This window comes from Parasteatoda tepidariorum, chromosome 9 (assembly GCF_982258835.1).
Source record: "Parasteatoda tepidariorum strain Cologne lab strain chromosome 9, Ptep-v5.0, whole genome shotgun sequence".
Lineage (NCBI taxonomy): Eukaryota > Metazoa > Arthropoda > Arachnida > Araneae > Theridiidae > Parasteatoda > Parasteatoda tepidariorum.
The window spans coordinates 57,829,049-57,850,181 of NC_141763.1; the positions used below are offsets into that span (position 1 = coordinate 57,829,049).

General features: G+C 29.1%; 2 protein-coding genes and 1 non-coding gene across 3 annotated transcripts in view; 2 read left to right on the forward strand and 1 right to left on the reverse strand.

The window, feature by feature from the left end:
* The window catches only part of LOC107437681 (integrin alpha-PS2), an 86,368-nt gene extending 81,035 nt beyond the window's left edge, over positions 1–5,333 (forward strand). The window contains exons 26-30 of the mRNA XM_087151874.1: positions 635–859; positions 1,187–1,300; positions 2,411–2,512; positions 3,955–4,080; positions 5,130–5,333. Coding sequence (XP_087008000.1) covers positions 635–859; positions 1,187–1,300; positions 2,411–2,512; positions 3,955–4,080; positions 5,130–5,234 — 672 coding nt within the window. The 3' untranslated portion in view covers positions 5,235–5,333. The remainder of the gene's footprint in view (positions 1–634; positions 860–1,186; positions 1,301–2,410; positions 2,513–3,954; positions 4,081–5,129) is intronic.
* A 6,270-nt stretch (positions 5,334–11,603) lies between these two features.
* Positions 11,604–19,845, forward strand: LOC107437687 (lysozyme). Its single transcript, XM_043045916.2, has 4 exons — positions 11,604–11,789; positions 13,619–13,677; positions 17,752–17,887; positions 19,599–19,845. Exons 1-4 carry the CDS (start codon positions 11,726–11,728, stop codon positions 19,805–19,807), a joined length of 468 nt encoding a protein of 155 aa, XP_042901850.2. The 5' UTR covers positions 11,604–11,725; the 3' UTR covers positions 19,808–19,845.
* Positions 15,057–15,128, reverse strand: TRNAD-GUC (transfer RNA aspartic acid (anticodon GUC)). Its single transcript has one exon. It is a non-coding gene; the product is annotated as a tRNA-Asp (tRNA).
* Positions 19,846–21,133: the final 1,288 nt, after the last annotated feature.

Genomic DNA, 21,133 nt, shown 5'->3' on the forward strand with positions numbered 1-21,133 from the left:
GATCAAAATTCCTTTTGGCATACAAAGAATTGAGTTTTATTTCACACTAAAAAATCGAAATTGCTTTTTTGCCAATCCAATATTTGATGTGAAAATATGTATATACATCATCATTGCAATCGAAAGGTTGACATGTTTCAAGCGCTGGAGCATCATTTTCTTTCTTAAAGATGTGACAGTGTAAATAGCAATGAAACAATGACATTACGTACACCACGGTAAAACCTCTTGGGTAAAAACCTCTTGCTGGGGTGCTCAAAACATGACGGCCTTTTTCGATTTATATTATAAAGCTAATAAGGTTTTTTATTCTATTGTCAAGTAAGCACTCAATCTAATCTAATAAGACAAAAGCAAATAAAATTTCGTTCCTCTAGATAAAATTGCGAAAATTATTATATTCAGATTAAATTTTTCTTTTAATATTTCCACAATTGGATTCCTGTAAGTGACGTCATTGCTGGTAAATCGGGGCATTTGTCGATCCAGAAGCCAATCAGGTTCAACACACACACGTGGCGTCGCTTACAGCTATATAATAAAACCTGATTTAAATCACATGGTTAGGCATAATCACTTGACTTCTTCTCGAGTTCCAAGCACCCATTTGATTCTTAAAAATTTTTTTTAATAGGAAGTTAGAAAAAGACCCAGAAATCAAAATATAAGCATCCAAGACTTGAAGCAACAAATTCTGTTCGGCGTTTCAAGTACGAAAGAGACTGAAAAGAAGGCAGAGAATACAATTCGCAGGAAAAAGCGAGATAATGAAGAATATGATGTCTATGAAGATATGTCTGATGAAGGTGAAGATCATTTTCTGAGCGATGAAGGACTTAATACATTCCAAGAAGAACTGGTAATCTCTGTTTTAATTTCTATTAATCAAGTTAAATCCATTCATTTTATCATACAGTGTCCTCTCCTCTGTAATCAGCACCTTTAATGTATTATTAATTATTATTATGCCAATTATTTATTAATTATGTGTTTATAACAAAGACTGCAAAAGGCAGTTGCTGTTTAATAAAGTAAAAAGACTCAAAAAGTAAAAATTTCTTTACTGTTTTTTAATATGGACATTTGTTAATTTTTATGCAAAACTAAGAAGTTAAATTAGACAAATTGATCGTAAACTAGATAATGTTTTAAATATATAACTAATTCCTTTAACCTTTTTTTCCAGTCCTGTGGACCTACTTTATGCACTAAAATTCGTTGCACCATATCCACTCTTGAAAAAGGGGACCAAGTGATTTTCAATATACGTTCTAGATTGTGGAAGGAAACTTACAATGAAGTAAATTACGTCAATTTTTACATTTATTTATTATAAATGAAAAAATTATTTAATCCGTGTAATTTATCCTATAATTAATATAGCTTCTAATAAACTTTACAATAAAAAATATTATTATTTTCTTTTATTTATTTATTTATTTATTTGTATTTAAGCTTCTTTATTTTTTTTTAAAAAAAAAGGCAGATATTTTTTTCCGTTTCTTTCGTTTCTGTTTATTAAATGTGATCATTATACATGTCGGACTTACATCACGTTTTGTATATAAGCCTTATTATTATTATTATTTAAAAAAAAACGGACCCTTTATAGTTTCCTCTTTTTCTACTTGTTAAATGTTTGCATTATCCATTTCGGACTTTCTCACTTTCTGCATTTAAGCTTTATTATTAAAAAGCATAAGATCTTGGTCACTTATTTCATTTCTATTTATTAAATTCGGATATTATACATGTCGGACTTACCCTTTCTATATTTAAGCTTTGTTATTAAAAATAACAAAAGATCTTTTTATTTATTCTTAATTTTCCATTTGTTAAATGCAGAGAATATTCATCTCACTTTAGGTATTTATGCCCCTATTTTTAAAAAAAAACACACGAATCTTTTGGTGTTTCTTCCTTTTCAAATTGCTTAATTAGGACCTTATATGTACCCGATTTGTGTCACTTTTTTCACTTTCTTCAGAAAAAAATCGAATAATAAATACATTTATAAATTAAAATAAATACATTTTTTTAAAAAAATGCTAACAGATTTGATACCTCCATGATTTTATTGATGAAGCTCTAACTCCGGTTAAGTTCCAGTAATAAATTACAAATGTCATATGAAAAATATGAAAACGTGGATTGATGATAGTATTTTTATGGGATTCTTATGTAACTTTTCCCTGGAGGAAATAAATCTGAAAATTGGGCTTTTCTTCAGAAAGATTACTTCACAATTCTTATTCTGAAACATTTTCAAAATTAAAAGATCGAAATTGCATTTTTTTTTTTTTTTTTTTTTTTTTATGAATTTAAAGAGTGTGTAAGCTATAAATGTCTGTCCAAATAAAATTATGTTGAAAGCTGAAACTAGTGATAAAAATTAAAGTATGTTTTTTAGATTGGTTTGAGTGAAGTAATGACGTCATCGAAGCTTGTAACTCGCATCACAGCTCTGCCGTATGGTGTTGATCCAGGATATTTGCCTTATAAGGTGTTTGTGGTAAGAAAAATACTATTTTTTTTCTTATTAACCCAGAGAGTGCAGTATTTATTTCTTTATTGTTTTTTTTTTTAAATACCACACTTAGTACTTATTTGCAACAGTTTTGGGTCCCTTTTTCATTTGTTTCATTCATTTTACTTCTGATGTTTCAAAATTAACCCTTTAACGTAGATGGGACCCTAATATCCCTTCATTAAAAAAAATTTCTGACAACGCTCTAATTACAAGCAAAAATATATTTTGGTATTTTTAAATTGTAGAAAAAAAAACAGTCTAATAGTTACTAAAAAATATCTGTTAGATTATCGGAATTACATTTGTACTAGAAGTATAAAATTCAAGAAAAGTACTTTGAATGTTTTTTTTTTTCATTCTTATTCAAAAATTTATTAATAACAGGTCTTGTAAATAAAAGAAGTTTTAATAATGGTTAACTGATTCTCTTCGATCTAAATAATTACTAATAATAGCAAATTTGATAAATTATCGTTTTGAAGAGAGCCGTGTTTAGAAATTTTTTACTTTAAAGAAGAGAAGAACACCAGTGTTTCATGCTGTATTACTTAACCATGAATTATAAAAATGCTAAATATAATATTTTTCACTTATTTTGACTTAAATTAGCACAAAATAATGAAAAAATAAATGTGAAAATATATTAAATAAAATTTCTGCTTCAAAGGATTGGCATAATTAAATAAATTTAATGATAATACTTAGGTGTTTTCTTTTTTAATACTTTTCATTACTTCTAATTTATAAGATTTACCTGAATTGAAACAAAATTCCTACTGTATTGTAATTTGTTTTGAAGATGTGAAAAATTGCTTGTTAAACAGTCGCATCTTAAATTAATAGTACCTCGGGTCACTGTTTTTAAAGGTATAAACTAAATAAATTTTAAAAAAACGTTTTACACTATTTTTTGCATTTTCAAAATATTTTTAAGAATTTTCAGTCTTTAAACTTTCAATTTTAAATTTTATATCATTGCTTTTTTCATACGTTTTTACTTTTTCTTACATTGCTTATGTAATGTCAAACAAATGATAAATAATATGCAATAGTTCCACTATAGTTTGTCTACGGTAAGAAATCCCCCCACCACAAGGTCTGAAGCCGTCTGCTACTATGGAAACAAGAATAGCGCATTTTAAGGAGGGTAGCTTCTCTTCACTCTAGGGATAACACAATAGACAAAAGATAACGATTCCCTTTCTACGGAGAACCAAAACCTGTCCTGGACAGTCACCCCACACCTTATACCTCGTTACAATAGTCAAAGTCACGAGTCCAGACGAATGGCTAGGGGAGTTCATACTTTAGACAAACTATACATATTTTCTTCAATAATTCCTATCAATGTCTAACAAACTTGTAGTGATGTTTGTTTGGATTGACACTAAAATAACTTCTTTTTTTTTCTTCATAATTTACAGGTATCAACAAAAGTTAGCTTACTTGATGTAGCACATGCACCATATATGATACCTTGGTGGATTATAATTTTAGCTATCTGTTGTGGTCTTTTATTATTAGGTCTATTAGCATTGCTTCTATGGAAGGTAAATTTTACATTAAATATTTCATACAATATCAAATATCCTTAAATTTTTTATTTAAACTAGAAATTAGAAGTAAATGTTAATTTGTGTTTGCAAGTTTATCATAAAATTTAGAGCCAAATCGTCATTTCGTTAATTTATAGATAACAAAGTAATAAAAATAAAATTACTTTAATTCATTAATTGATTTTTAATATCGTTTATTTATTTATTAATTAATTATTTAGGAAGCATCGATTTACACATTTATCGGCCTTAATCTATAATCATATTATATTGATAAAAAAAAAAAAAATTTTACGTGATTTTGTCATTAATTATTTACTAATTATTTTTCATTACATAGTCATTTGTCGAATCGTCAATATGTGCTGAATTGACAATTAAAAATTTTATTTCAATAAAATTTTTAATTTTGCTTTGCATTTAATGCATTTATCTGAATCATCGAAGCATAATTATGACGACTGGACCTTACTGCTTAAGTTACTTTAAGATATAAGATTAAGATATAAGTTACTTTAAGATATAAGATTAAGTAACTTTAAGGTATATTTTTTTTCTTTTGGCTTATTTCTGACAAGGAATCAAAATATATTAGGGGGACAGGAAAGTAATGTCGTTTCGGCGCATTAAATATTCGTTAGTCTTGAAAACCAATTCAGTTTTTTTTTCCTCGATAAATTTCGATCCGTCATTGAAAGGTTGTTGCTAACGAGACTGAATACATTATTGATTTAAAATAAAATCTTGATAACAAATATCAAATGCACCGAAACGACATTACTTTCCGGTCCCCCTAATATAATTATGGTAAGCTAGCTAGAAAGTCCGGCTCTTTCAAAACTACCGACGTCACTCTGCAATGAACCTACAAGGTTTACTGACAATAAAAAAATGACGTCAACAACTTTCTAAGAGCCGGATTTTCCGATTAATCTAGCATGTACATTAAGAGCAGCGTTTATGGAAAACCTTGCAGGAAAAAAATAAAACTCTTATTTGCAAACTTAATAACTTTGTTAACTTTTTTTATTTTCTGTTCGTAGCTGGGTTTCTTCAAAAGAAAAAGACCTCAAGAAGAAATGCCAGAAAAAGAGCCACTAAGCACAACAAATGGCTATAGAATGGCCAGCGGTGATGCAGCATTGTGATAATAGCAAGTCATCTAAAATACATTAATACTGTATATGTACTCTCTTTGCTTTTACTCCAGATTGTGTACTTAAATGTGTTCATGGATGTTTTTAAAGGATATACTTTTTGATATCATCGCCTTTATAATACTCTCAGGACTTCTCCTTGTGTTCACTGCCTTTGCAGAGGGTGACAAATCTAAAAATTTTATAAAGCAAACCTTGTGTGAAATGATCAAACAAACAAAAAATTGCCACCTTATCAGTGTAAAGCTTGCGAAAAAGTTCTTGTTCAACTTCCGTTTTTTGTCTTACTGCCAATGCATCATGTTGATGTCTGAAAGTGACAATATTGTGTAGCAAATGTGCAGCCAGTTTTGATATCTCTCTATTTTTATTTATGATAACAATTTAACTTCGTCCATCTGATGAAATATAGAAAAGTGCTGGTTTTTAATGAACAGCAAGTATATTTATAAAAAAAAAATTATGTAACAAAATTTGATGAAAAGAGTAAAGCAAAATAAACTTGCTTTTTTATGAAAGTAAATCTTGCGAAAACTTTCTAATCCTGCACAGTTTTATTTGAGTTTTGCAGCAAATGCATTTTGTCCTGGTTTTAAAGTGACAAATATGTACAGATTGTGTAGTAAATGTGCAGCCGATTTGGATATCATTGGCTTCATATTCTTGATTACACTCTGACTTTGTCCATCTGATGAAATGAAGCAAATGGGTTTTAATGAAAGGCAAAGATATGTAACAAAAGTTATCTTGCAAACTTTGTTGGAAACCATCAAGCAAAGTAAACTTGCCTGCTTATCAGAGTAAAGTTTGTGAAAGTTTCCTAATCAAATCCTATTTTATTTGAGTTTTGCTGCAGATACATTTCGCTCTCATTTTAAAGTGACAAGGATTTTGTAGTAAATGTGCAACTAGTTTGAGACAAATTTGTCATCCCTGGGTTTGTATTGTCTCTGACACTTTATCCAACAAACAAAATGAAGCAAAGTGATGATTTTTAATAAAAAGCTGATGTCAAGAACAAAATATAGTGAGACATTTGCGAACGTTGATATTCTTTGGATTATCAACCATAATGACTGATTATTCAATTGAGAAAAAACATCAGCATTAACTTCTTAATGCAGATATTCAGTAGCTTTACACACACTTGCCAATGTAACTTTAGAAACATGCTCAGTACATTTACAAAACTATATTTTATGTCTTTGCAAAATTCTGAGGAAAATTGATATCGATTTAAATTGCGACTAATAATTTGACTCGATTTTGCTCATAATTTACAAAAACTCTTGTGATTCAAAGTTACCCATCTGACGAAACATATATTTAATAATTATCCATTGTGCTTTCATAAAAAAATGAGCAATAACGTCAAAAAAATGAGGGTGATCTTGCTTCCTATACTAAATATTATGACGTAAAAAAAAAAAGGTTATGTCAATTAACGCTGTTTTTCAATGGCTAAATAACGCTTACATACGAACACTATGATCTTTTTAAAACTTCTGAAAGATTGCAACAGTTATTCATGATTGTGACGTCGAGCTTAGTTTATCTTTAGCAAGCGCCCTCTATATTCTTATTCTGAAAATGGCGCTAAACTTCAATAAAAGAGAAGCCACAGCTTTGTGAAATTGAAAAGAGTCCGTAATTTAATTTTTTTAATATTTAAAAAGTAACTTCAACGCTGCATTATCTGGGCTCATAATTTAAAAATACTTAGATCTATTCTTTGATTTTTATAGGTTTTTACCGGAAGGAAAAATCTCGCCAAATTGGCAATTTTTAAAAAGGTTTAATTATTTTTAAAATGTTTAAGTTATTTGCCCATTCTAAAGGAACACCTCTTAGAAGAGACGAAGCCAACACACGGGTTACCGTGGCTGAGAAATTCGATCCTTTAGTTGTCCGGACGCTGCGCCATCTTTCTTATTTTTTCCCACTCCGTAGTTTTGTAGTCCGGACGTAAAATCTTTCTAATTTCCCCCACTGCGCAGTTTACGTTCATTACTTTGAGCTACAAAACTGATTCGTGCAGAGGCTTTCTCTCTTCTAAGAGGTGTTGTCCAAAGCCCAAATATTCTTTATTACAAGATGGTATGCATACCTTAAAATTATACATTTGCCTCAAATGTAAGGCATTTAAACTGTGGCTTTCTTACTTCTCTTAGAGAACCATTTCAAAAAACACTGTTATTATTGTACTTGATAATGATTTTAAAAGCTCAAATTGTTGTATACGCTGAATTGCAGCTAAAGGATTCGCATCACAAACCTTTTTTTAAATATGTCATACATGAAGAGCTGATAACTTATGTATGAATGTTTACTGTTATTTGTGTAGTTTAATTGTTATTTATTGTATTTAATGTGCTAATCAAAAAGTGGTGGATGAATTAATTACCGTATTTCATTAACAGTTAATAAGTAAATATTATTTACCTTTAAAAAAAGGTTCAGATTACAAACTATTAATCTATATTTTTATTGTCTCTTCTTTGTTACTGAAATACTAATTTTAAATGTCTGCAAAGTGTAAGAAATTGTCGATATCCCTTTGTATACAGTGTGTTTTCTAATCTTAAGAATTATGTTATGAATATATGTACATTATATTATGTAATCTAGAAAAAGAATCAAAATAGTTTTACAAAAACAAACTTCGTAATAAGGAATGATGGAAAGTTTTTCATACAAAATATTAATTATAACAATTAGTATTATAACTTTTCCATATGAAAATTTTCTATACATAAAAGTTGTATTGATTTTATTTCTTAAAGAGAAAAAAGATGATTTTTAAGAAAGGTTCTTGTATAAGAACTAATGTGTTAATTCTTCATAAGAAATCGTGTTTCAAAGACATTGTTATCGTAAATTTTTCTCTTTCACTTTTCTTTTTTTTTTATATCTTTGTAAGCGAAAAAAAAAATTTATGAACAAAAATTATTCTTAAAAAATCATAAAAAATTCTGTTTACGTTTATTGTTGTACAGAATTGATTTAACACAGTGTACAAGTTTTAGAGCATAAACTGAATTTAGAAAGAAATACATTTAGCAGTGCAAAATTTCTATAAAATTTACCAAGTTTTATTATAACCTTTGTTCTTCATAAAAAAAAATTTCGTAAATTATTAATATAAAAAACAGTTGTATTTAACATTGTAATCTTTTAATTTATATTATAGTTGCCAATGAAAGTAATTTGCCTAACCATTTGGTAATTTTTCTATAACCTTAAAATTTACTGTTATTTCTCTGTAATTTTTATGCTAACTGGATAATTTTTATACACTAACTATATTATGCTATCTGTTATTAAATATTCTTGTGTTAAATATGTTTATTATTTCAAAAAAAGCTTTTTTGCCTTCAGATAAAAAAAAAATGTCAAAATGTATGCTTCTCAAGTAAATAATTGTATCAACAACTGTAAATAAAATATTTATTAATTTTTCTCTTGGTCTTTAATGAATGTACAGTATGAAGAAGAAAAAAGGAGTAACATAAATGTGCTTATTTTTATTCGTCCAAAGGGCTTGTGGCGAAACTACCACTACGAATATTAAACATCAATTCACTAGTATATAAGACATGCTAACTTGATTCAATCATGAGGAACTTTTTGATAGATGAAGGATGGCATGATCGATAACTCCGCCCCCACATTGGTGACCCGGACATTATTTGAACACGCAGTAACGCCCACTTCGCAATAATCTTGACAGTAACACCTACTTCGTTGGATGATCCACATTGACCAGTTGACTTGCTACTTGTGACTGCAACATTATCCACCTCCTCACGCTGTTGCTACTCAGTCTCGTCTCAATTAAACACAACGTCTGCCTGCGTACACTTGACTGCTAATGGCAACACAGGAGCGACTGTGAAGTTAATACACCTCTCACATTCAGCACTCAAAAACCCGGTTACTCTCTCTCCCGGTCATTCACAAGTACAGCAACTAGTGAGATCCGTTCATCGAATTCTATCCCTGATAAAATTCTGGTAGGGGAGTATTGTGGCGTAACTACCACTACGGATATTAAACATCAATTCAATGGTATATAAGACATGCTAACTTGATTCAATCATGAGGTACCTTTTGATAGATGAAGGTACCTCATGATTGAATCAAGTTAGCATGTCTGAACCGCTGAATTTATGTTTAATATTCGTAGGGGTAGTTACGCCACAGGCTTTTCAATTTCAAGACGTTTAAGATTATTAAGCCTTAATAGTGAAAATTTTATGTGGCCAAATATTAATAATAATTATTATTCTACATCCTTTTCTAAACACTAATTTTTAGTTCTTTAACTGCATACAATTACATTCAATACAATTGCATTATGCATACAATTCTAACTGCATACAATTATACATTACTTTTAGTTCTCTAACTGCATACAATCTTTTAAATGAAAGTATCGTGAGACTTACAAAAGTAATCTAAATTTTTAATAGCGGTAGTTACGCCACAGGCTTTTCAATTTCAAGACGTTTAAAACTATTAAGCCCCAATAGTGAAACTTTTTTGTGGCCAAATATTAATAATAATTAATATTCTACATCCTTTCTTAAACACTAATTTTTAGTTCTTTAACTGCATACAATTGCATTATGCATACAATTCTAACTGCATACAATTATACATTACTTTTAGTTCTCTAACTGCATACAATCTTTTAAATGAAAGTATCGTGAGACTTACAAAAGTAATCTAAATTTTTAATAGCGGTAGTTACGCCACAGGCTTTTCAATTTCAAGACGTTTAAAACTATTAAGCCCCAATAGTGAAACTTTTTTGTGGCCAAATATTAATAATAATTAATATTCTACATCCTTTTTTAAACACGAATTTTTAGTTCTTTAACTGCATACAATTACATTCAATACAATTGCATTATGCATACAATTCTAACTGCATACAATTACATTCAATACAATTGCATTATGCTTACAGTGCTAACTGCATACAATTATACATTACTTTCAGCTCCCTAACTGAATACAATCTTTTAAATGAAAGTATCGTGAGACTTACAAAAGTAATCTAAATTTTTAATAACGAGATGTTGGGCACTAAAAGTAGCTAGATAATCATAGAACTATATGTTTGTGCACTCACATCAGTCAAGGACAAATAACAAATCAGTTAAGTCTTAATTATTATCCCTGAGCAGTGGTGGTTCAGAGGATGGAGCATTCGCCTTCCAATGAAGTGAACCGGGTTCGAATCCTGTCAAGAATGGCTGATAAGAATTCCGCACCCTACTCGCACCAACCACAGTGCTGACCTCAGAAAATATTCTCAGTGGTAAAAAGATCATGGGTTAGAGTCCCCTTGCAGTGAGGCTAACCGTGGGAGGTTTTCGTGGTTTTCCTCTCCGTCTAATGCAATGCATGTTTGCTAAATTCAAAAGTCCCATCTGCACCATCATCTGCTTGGGGATGGGAAAGTGAGATAAAAGAAGCAAACAGGAAAAAATGCTTATCGCTACATTCCTCTCAATAGATGGTTTTAAAAATCGGTGTATTTATTTTGAAGTAGAAATTTCAAAATTATTACAAAAAAAAGGAGAAGAAAAATCAGTCGAAGATAGAAAAAAGTTCATTATATCCAACTTCCTCACTTTTTTAGTTCACTATATCCACAAAAAATAACATTATACGTGTATACCAAGGCACGGTACCGAACATTTCGTTCACTATATCCGGGAGTTCACTATAGCGAGGTTTGACTCTGATAATAATAATAACCGCTCTGTTGCAGATAGTTTTCAAAATATTAATTCATACCGTCATACCACTTTTATTTTGCTGAATCTGAAATAATGAATCAAAAATAGATAATTATAGATGAATGTGCAATAAATTTCGTTCTTGATTCAATAGAGTTGTAAGTGTAGGCTAGCAACCAAAAATTATATTTTCTGTTAAATAATTTAAAAGAAAGTCTGTTCTCCAGATTAGTTTAAAGCGTCTGCAGCTAAAATTGACCCTCAGTTCAAATTTCAGAACGCTAGCACGGATGATTCCGAAACTCCAAGAAAAATCACAGGCAAAACTATTCCTTTTATTATTATAGATATTATTATCCTGCTCTTAGTTATCGTTATCCTGTTCACTACAGAAATAACAATTAAAAAATTATCAAACATTCAATAATATTGTGAAACATACATATTAATGACTGACTTTAGAACAAGCAGACTTAAATGTCAAATTTCAACTTCCTCGTGTGAAATACCAACTTTATGCAATATTTACATAAACTTATTATTTTTCTGTTTTCTTTGGATTTCTGCATAAGAATCAGACCCGTTCTTTGTGATGGAAACCACAGTGGTCAAGGTTACGTCAAAGGTGTGATGAATCTCTAGAAATAAAGCGTGACACAAAAAAATATGGGAATAAACCGGTCAGGTATATAAGGAAAATTTAAGATTACGCATTGTTTTACATCAATAAAAATGTCGTTACAAACTATCGTAACTGTTGCATTGATTGTAATGATCTGCATTAGCCTATTGCACGGTATGTTTCTTTCAATTATTTATATTTTAAAACATAAACTAGCGGGGGAAAAAAGATTTCCTTAAGTTTGTTTTACGTAAAATTAAAGTTCGTTAAAATAATAGGTAACTAAAAACGCTTACCATGAAATGTCTCATTTATATAGTGAAGATATTTATATTCTGTTATTTTAGGATTTAACAAATATTAATGATTATAATAAGTAAAAACATTGCATGTTGCATTGATTGTATCGATCTGCTTTAGCCCATTGCACGGTATGTTTCTTTCAATTATTTATATTTTAAAACATAAACTAGCTGGGGGGGGGGGAGATTTTCTAAAGATTGTTTTATGTGAAATTAAATTTCGTTAAAAAAATAGGTAACTAAAAACGCTTACCATGAAATGTCTCATTTATATGGTGAAGATATTTATATTCTGTTATTTTAGGATTTAACAAGTATTATTGATTATAATAAGTAAAAACAATTGATTGTAAAGATATGCTTTAGCCTATTGCACGGTATGTTTCTTTTAATTATTTATATTTTAAAACATAAACTAGCAGGGGAAATGAAGATTTTCTTACGATTGTTCTACGTAAAATTAAAGTTCGTTAAAACAATAGGTAACTAAAAACGCTTAAAATGAAATATCTCATTTATATAGTGAAGATATTTAAATTCTGTTATTTTAGGATTCAACGAATATTATTGATAATAATAACTAAAAACAATCACCTATGAATTTAAGATTTTAGACTTTTTATTTATTTATTTGATTATAATTTTTGAAGCTATTTTTCGTGATTAAACGCGCATATTCGTTAATAAAAATTCAATTATAAATTATTTACATATTTGAAACATAAACTAGCAGAAAAAATATTTCCTTAAGATTGCTTTACTTAAAATTTAAAAGTTTATTAAAGCTTTAAAACATTTGGTAACAGAACGTTTACCGTAAAATGCCGAATTTATGTAGTGATGATATTTATAATCTTAATTAATATTAATGATAATGAGAATGATAATTTCTGATATTTATTAGCGATGATATTTATTACCTAACAGATATTAATGATAGTAAGTAAGTAAAAAAATCACTTATATTTTTAAGATTTCACCCTTTTTATTTATTTTATTTTTTATTTATTTTATTTTCTATTTATTTTATTCTTTATTTATTTATTTATTTCGAAGCCCTTTTTTGTGCTCGATAATAAAAATATAGTAAATAAAATTTCAACGCTCAAAAGGAATTTTAACCAATTCACAAAGCAAAAGGAAGTAAATTTAAAAAAAAAAAAATTTTTTTCAAAGTTCCTCCTTTTGTATATATATATATTATATATATTTATATATATATTTATATACATATACATATATTTTTTACAATTTTTAAAATTTTAAATCTAAATAACCCCTTGAACCAAAGTAACTTCTTTAGACTACTCACATGACATTTACTGACATTTTAATCGAAATTAAATACAATTCCCATCTAAGACTTTCTTAATATCTTGCTCTTGAATATCCTGCTAATGAAATGACGTTACAAAATTAGCAACAACAAAAAAAGGAAACATTTAAAAATAAAAATAAAAAATTTAAAATTTGAAGAATTTGAGAAAAAAAACTTTATTTTTGCTTTTATGACTTTTGTGTGAATGCTAAACTTTTTATTTAACTCTCAATCCCAGAAATATTAAAATCACCTCATTCATGTGCAACTAAACTATACGAACAATTTTTCAACAAAATGTGTTTGTAAATTTTTCTTGTAGTTTAATATAAAACTATCAAAGAATACTTGCAGCAAGCTTAATGTTTTCTTCTATTGTTCAGGACAAGGCTTTGCTCCAGCAGGACAAATACCAGAAAAGTGCTTTGATTGCTTATGCGAAGTAAGTTTTAATATTTCTTTAATGCTATCCAGCTTCCCACATTACATAAATAGTTTTATGTTAATCACTGCAAATCTTTAAACTTTGACAAATATATTTTAGCTTTCAAATCGTGGTTGATTTTGCTTACACTGTAATAAATTCCGGATCAAATTACGATAGTAAAGTACCGGCACTTAGTGTGCATCATCCGTAAAAGCAATTTTTACAGTAAAATATTATACCATAATTTTTACACTAATATTTAGTTAGAATGAGTCTGTTCTTTTAAGGTAAATTATTACTGTAAAATGTACAGTACATCAGATTTTTTGTTTGAAGCATATTCATTTCATGAAATATGAAAATGGATTTTACGGTAAAAACTACCGGTACCCAGAGTGCCGTAATTTGATCCAAATTTTTTTACTGAGTTTTTATTATTGGTCTAGCAATAACAATCACGAAAATATAATCATTTTAGTAATTTTTATATTTTATACATTTGTTTGATAGTCTAGAACAAAATTTCTTTCGTCGGACTGACTCTGGTGCTGTAAGGGTTAAAACACACATTTTTAAAATTGTTTTAATATAATATTTGATAGACCAATTACAAGTAAAATAAAGTTTATTATAGTTACATCTAAAAAAATTTGACGATTATGAATTATTTACACTTCGTCTGCCACCAATTAAAACGACTTTAAAATTTGGGTTTTAGTCAACGATAATCGCTTTATTTTTATAAAGATTTTATGTACTAGTTCTCCAACACCGGCTTGCTGTATTCACGAACTCTTCCTGAATATTTTATGAAAAAAATGCCTCACTAGCATTTTTAGATGATTATTTAAACATATCCCCTTAATGCAAAACTCCTCATTTCTAGGGGCCACTGATAATGTATATCTGAAATATAAAAATTAAATGTTAGTTTAAAATGTGCAGGGGGGCTAGTGTACTACACTGTGCTAATGTGGACAAAAACAACCATCTTAAAAAATTTAAAAAAAAATTTTTTTTAAAAACTAAACAATATTTTAAGTCCAGATATAAACTAGAATGTAATAAAGCGCCCTGATCATTGTTAAAAACAATACCTCAAGTTGAAGATTATATTTAATGAAGGTTTTTGAAAAATTTGTAAAAAATATCCACACTTGCGGCCTCGCCCCTTCTTCTATTAATTGATCTAAGTAAGCTTTTTGTTATACCGCTCAATTACAACTAAATAATAGTGACGTTTCATCTTTCAAACGAGGTATTTTAATTCGTAGGCGTAACTCATTTTAAATTTCATTCCCTTAAAAATTCAATAACCCATTTTATAGCCATTAATAACTCAAAAAAAAAAAAATCAAGTCAAATAATAAGTATTATACAAAAAAAATATCGTCCTCCCCGGCGGGGAATCGAACCCCGGTCTCCCGCGTGACAGGCGGGGATACTGACCACTATACTACCGAGGACTTACGACAGAACAAAAAATTTTAATATATAAATACATAATTAAATTGTTTCTTTTTATTTATGTATTTATTATTTATGGTATTTTAATGCAAATAGTGTATAAATAAATTTTCTACAGTGTTAAAAAAGAGTTTAAACATCCAAACACTTCATCACAAAAATGTAGATAGCAAAATTACTACGAATTTTCTTGAACAGAACTAATATTTGTCCTTTTTTTTTCTACGATTTTTTGGTTACATTCAAGATTAACTCCAACAAATCATTACCCCTCAATAATGAATATAATTGTACTTTGACAATGCAATTATATATTTAATTATATAATGAATTATGTATTTTTCTGGATAGTATCAACTCGTCAGTTAGAAAATAATAAAGATTGAATGCACTCTCAGACTAAAAAAAAAAGCAAATTCTGAAATAATTAATTTCGAAATTCCTCGATAGTTATAAAACCTTGCAATATAACTTAAAAATTAAATTCATCAAGAGTATTTAAAATGTTCATTACTAACTCATATTTGCTCCAGAAAAAGTTTATATATTAAACAATTTTTCTGTTACGCCGTATATTATTCTAATGAATTAATCTAATAATAACAATTCAGTTTAAAATAAGAAATTCATACACAACAGAATTTAGATTTCTCAAAACTTACCATTAATTATAATTAAGTTGAAAATGTACCAAATATTATTCTCATGAAAATATTCCTGAGAAGTTTTGTTCCGTTAGATAGCAGCACTATATATAGACAGAGGTGATTCCGAAATATAACAAATGAAAGTGAAAAAGGACGACAAAACAAGAAATAATTTTATGTTTAGCTTTAAATTCAGCAGAACTTCAGTTTGAATTGGGGATTAGGATATAATTGGAATCATGTACCAAGAAATCTACAAGGTCTTATTATCCATAAAACATTATTTATCAGTTTCTTCATGCTAGATGGCAGCACTATATGCATGGAGGTGATTAAAAAGCAACAAGTAAAAACGAAGCAAGAACGACAAAGCAAAAAATAATTTTTTTTATTAATAAATTAGTTCAGAACTCAGGTGCGGATTATAATTGAAAGTGTGGAATGTAGAGTGTAAAAAAATTTTCTACATAAGTATAAAGATTACCTAGAGTGCTCATCTCATTTTCAGGGTTATTAATTAAGACGACAACCCCTTTCAATCATTACAAAAAAATTCAAAAATAATCAGATTTCATTTCAAAAATCTGATTGAAAAAGGGAAAAATAAAGTGCTGTTTATTTTATTATTTTAGTTAAAGTATTTTTTAAATAAAAAACAACATATTTTTCATTTAAAAAACACTTTACTATTCATTTTTTTTTTTTTTTTTTTTTTTTTTTTTTTTTTAAAGAAGAGAATACTTTTTATGTTTGAAACATGCTTTATTTGTATAATCATTTTTGGTAATCATCGTTTTGCTAGTATAATCATAATTTCATAATCATATTTGTATTATTTGTATATTTTGTTATAATCTTGCTCTTTTCTCACAATGGCTTTGTACATTTTTTTTTCTTTTTTTTTGTAAAAATAGGCTTTGTAAAGTTTATTTCTTCAACGATCCGTGATATCCTAGATGGGGAGAGAATGAGGGACCAATGTTCAATCTTGGGCTCCGTTAGGACCCAACGAACACATGCGATAGACGTCCTCGTAAAATCTCTGAAATCAAAAGTCCTGCTGCCAATCGTTGAGAAATACCATGGGTATAGGGATTTGGAGAAAATTTCCTTCCCTTTTAGAATTAGGTTTAAACTGAACAAATAGCCTTACGAATGAGTGGTGCTGACATCTATCCATGGGCCTCTGAGTTAAGACGTACTTTCAACCTCGCGGTGGTGCTCTCTTATTAAACGAAAGGTGCACCTTGCTGACTAAATTCGCAAATGGCCGATAGTTTGAAAGCTTGTCTTCTCAAAGCGCCATTAGAACCAACATTTCTTCAAATGTTGTATTATTATATGAAATGCAATTCAAAACTAAATCCCTTGAAGTCTAATAGCGCATATGTAAATTAAAATGAATATTTACTTTCTATCAATATTTTCCGAGGATGCGGTGAATATTTTAATAGAATATAAGTCGGAGTTGGAGTTGAGCTCTCAGAAAAATCTGAATTTGGAGTCGGAGTCGAACACTTAAACTACCGACTCTTCAACTAGCTCCCTTCCTCTCGATCACTGCAAGCATATGTGGAAGCGGTGTTGTAGAACAGCAGTTCCCAAAAGGTCTTCCGGGGAACCGTGGGGTTCCGTTGAAAGATAACAAGGGTTTTCGGAGAGTTAAGACTTTTTTTTAAAATCTAGTTATGATTTTTGGAACCTGTAATTAGATTTCTATTTGATCACAAACTTATTATTCGTTAGCAACATTTCGGTTACTTTTCACGAAATTATTCAAGTAAAATGCCAGTTGAAAAGACAGCAAAATTTTAAAACTACAAATTCATTCTAATTGATATCATTGAATAAATTATCAAAAGGATATGCATTTATAAAATAACTGAATTAGTATTTATGTGTATAATTTTTTTATATTTGTTAGAAAGTATTCTAAAAATTTAATTATCTGAATAATTCCCCTCCTTCCGTCCAGGCGGCATCTGAATGTGATGAAGCAGCTGAATGCTTTAACAAAGGTCCTGGACAGTACCTATGCGGGCCTTACCATATATCTTATGAATACTGGAAAGATTCAGGAAAACCTGGAGAAAATCCAGATGATCCACTTGGTAAGTTTTGATCTCAATTAAAGCGTTCTCTTCAGATTGATATGATACTAATTAACCCTTTGACGCAGATAGAGACTGGTTTCCCTTTTATATAATTTTTTTTCTGAAGCTTTAATTACAAGAAAATGTACATTTTCATAATTTTAACTATAAAAAACAGTCTAACAGTTGATAAAAAAAAAGTTAGATTATCGGAATTATAATATTTGAATCAATATTTATATATATTGAATTATGTGTATTGAATTATATTTAATGTACTAAGATATAAAATCCGAAAAAGTAGCTTAAAAAAAAATTCATTCATATTCAAAAATTTATTATTAATTGATTTTGTAAATTAACGGAATTTCAAAACCTGTTTCTCTTAGATCTAAGTAACTATTAATGCTAATAATTGTAAATTTGAAAATTTATTGCTTAAAAATGAGCCGTGTTTGAAAGATTGTACCTTTAATGCAGAAAAAGAAACCAGTGTTCCGTGCTGAATTTCATAACCATAAATTATTAAAATGCTAAATATAATGTTTTTCACTTATTTGGACTTAAATTAATACAATTAATTTTAAAAGTATGAAAAATATGCATAATAAAATTTCTGTATCAAAGGGTTTAATGTGTAGTTAATTCAATATTAATTAAAGTAGTAAATTCAACAATAATAACTATACTTTGAAAGAAGCCATTTATGGGAAATCCTGTCGCATCTCTATTCATAATTTAAAATTTAAAGTATAGAAGAAAAAAAACACATATTAGCATTTTTTCAAGTACAACAAAAGCCGAAACCATATTTTAACAAGCATTTTATGTTTAATTCTGGTTGTTAATTCGAGTGAAACTTCAGATTTAAGTAAATTATTTTAGATCTTGGATTGCTAAATTAGAAGTTACAACTGCATGAAAGTTAAGATGTGTAGTATTTACTTGGTTAAAAACTTAATTTGTTCCGAAAATAAACCAATTGGAAATAACAGTCGACACATTTTAAGCGCTCAAAAGCAGGCACCCATTTTCAAGAATTGCCAGATCCCAAAACCATATGTTAACAAGCCTTTCACATTCACGTCTGGCAAGTCTTGAAAATGGGCGTCTGTTTTTGAGAGCTTAAAACGTGCCGACTGTTATTCCCAATTTGTATATTTTTGAAGAAAATACAGTATTTTATCGAGTAATATCTTACCTCCTCTGTTTCTTGCGGTTATTTGTTTAATGTAGGCAGAATTTTTCCTATTTGCATAAAAATAAGAATATAAATGCCTTTTTGATCCTGTTAGACACATTTACTATGTATATATATATATATAAATATATATATATATATATATATATATATATATATATATATATATATATATATATATATATATATATATATATATATATATATATATATATATATATATATATATATATATATATATATATATATATATATATATATATATATATATATATATATATATATATATATATATATATATATATATATACATACACATCAATGTGAATAATCAATTGAAATCAATCACTTCGTGTTGCCAATTCGAGAATAACAGATGTAAAAAAAAACCATCATTGTCATCCTTGGAAGAATCCAACGTAATCTGCTAAGTAAACTTAATATGAATAAATAAGATGCCTATTTATTAAGCCAAAGTTTCTATGTATGTAGCCTTTTTAAAAAAATCATTCGTTTTTTTTCTTCTAGATTTTGAGAAATGTTTGAATAGCAGACCTTGTGCAGAAGCTGCCATAAAAGGATATATGCAGAAATGGGGCAATGACTGTGATGGAGACATGAAGATAGATTGCTTCGATTGGGCTCGAATTCACAAGGGTGGTCCTCGAAGTTGCAATGATACTTGGATTTTGAATACTGATTTCTGGGCACGGTTCAGCCACTGTTTTACCATATAGTATCTCACGATACCATAATAAAATTAATTTTATTTCGCTTTTTGTGGTTATTATTATTATTATTTTAGCAACATAACTAGCTGTGTAGGATAAAAATAAAATAAATGACAGCTTGATTCTGGACTTTGATATCTTTTTTTCTTTGATTTCAAGCGGATTTTTGCCGACCGGCCTGTGTAGGGGGCAGGGAACTGTCCTTGCATCAGAAAGGTCCTGGGTTCGAATCCCGGGCAAGGCATGGATGCTACTTTTTCTCCCCGTGTGTTCTATGCCCTTTCTCCTTTGTGTGTGAATGTGACTCGCCCTATAAACGGGTTGTGGTTGTGTGAATGGCATGGCAGAAGTTGAATTCCTGGCCATAGATGGCGCCACTGAAAAACAGGAACAATCTCACCCCCACTGCCTAAACAGGCATACAACAAAAAAAAGAGGATTTTTACTTAGTTATTCACAAAATATAATTGAAAACTGTTCAAAAGTTCCTGGAAAAGACCATAAAAATTTCCGGGTTAGTAAAAGTAGTAAATATAGTAACTTCGCTATGCTAAATCTATAAAACTAAAACTGGTAGAGTGAAACTGTTTGCATGTTTGAAATCAGCAATCTAGATCTAGTCAAACTAAATTGAAGGACTTGGATTCACGGAGTGATATAAGGATAAATCTCTTTTTCTAATTTTTCAGGAGAACGTTTTAAGTGAAAAAGGTTTTTTATTTCCTATGAGCTGCACAATCAGTCTTCCCGATGAGCAGACCTAGTGCGTTCTCCAGAAGTGGTATCCACTCTTTCAGGACCACCACAATGGGTGAGATACCGTTGGCCATGTCAATTTGGACGTCTAGTTTCTGCCACACTATATGACAGCACCGAGACTCTATTTGGATGCTAAAGTGCACTAGGAATTTAATTTTGCCGGAAATGCCAAGAGCCAATAAGGAACTACAGGGATCTTTTACATGCCACATAATCATATGACATGGCCGCTGAGGAATTTCTGCAAGGAAAATCCTCAGCAAAAAAAAAAGGTACGATTTCCAAGTATGTGATGTTTCTAAAGTTGTGCTAATAGAAAATTTTAAAGAAGATAACAATAAAAGTAATGAAGTATATAAAAAGGACAACCGAAGCTGACGTCGTTAGGGGGAACCAGCTCCGGAAATCATAAAAGCACAAAACCTTTTCTATCTAGAGAACACGACAACGACAAATGTCTAAAAATTGCTCTCTCTGTACCCCAAAGGTTTTGTAAGAAGTCCAGGAAAAGAGAAAAGAATTAAAAGAACAGAATACAAAAGTAAATTTTATAAACTAATTACAAAAGGAAAA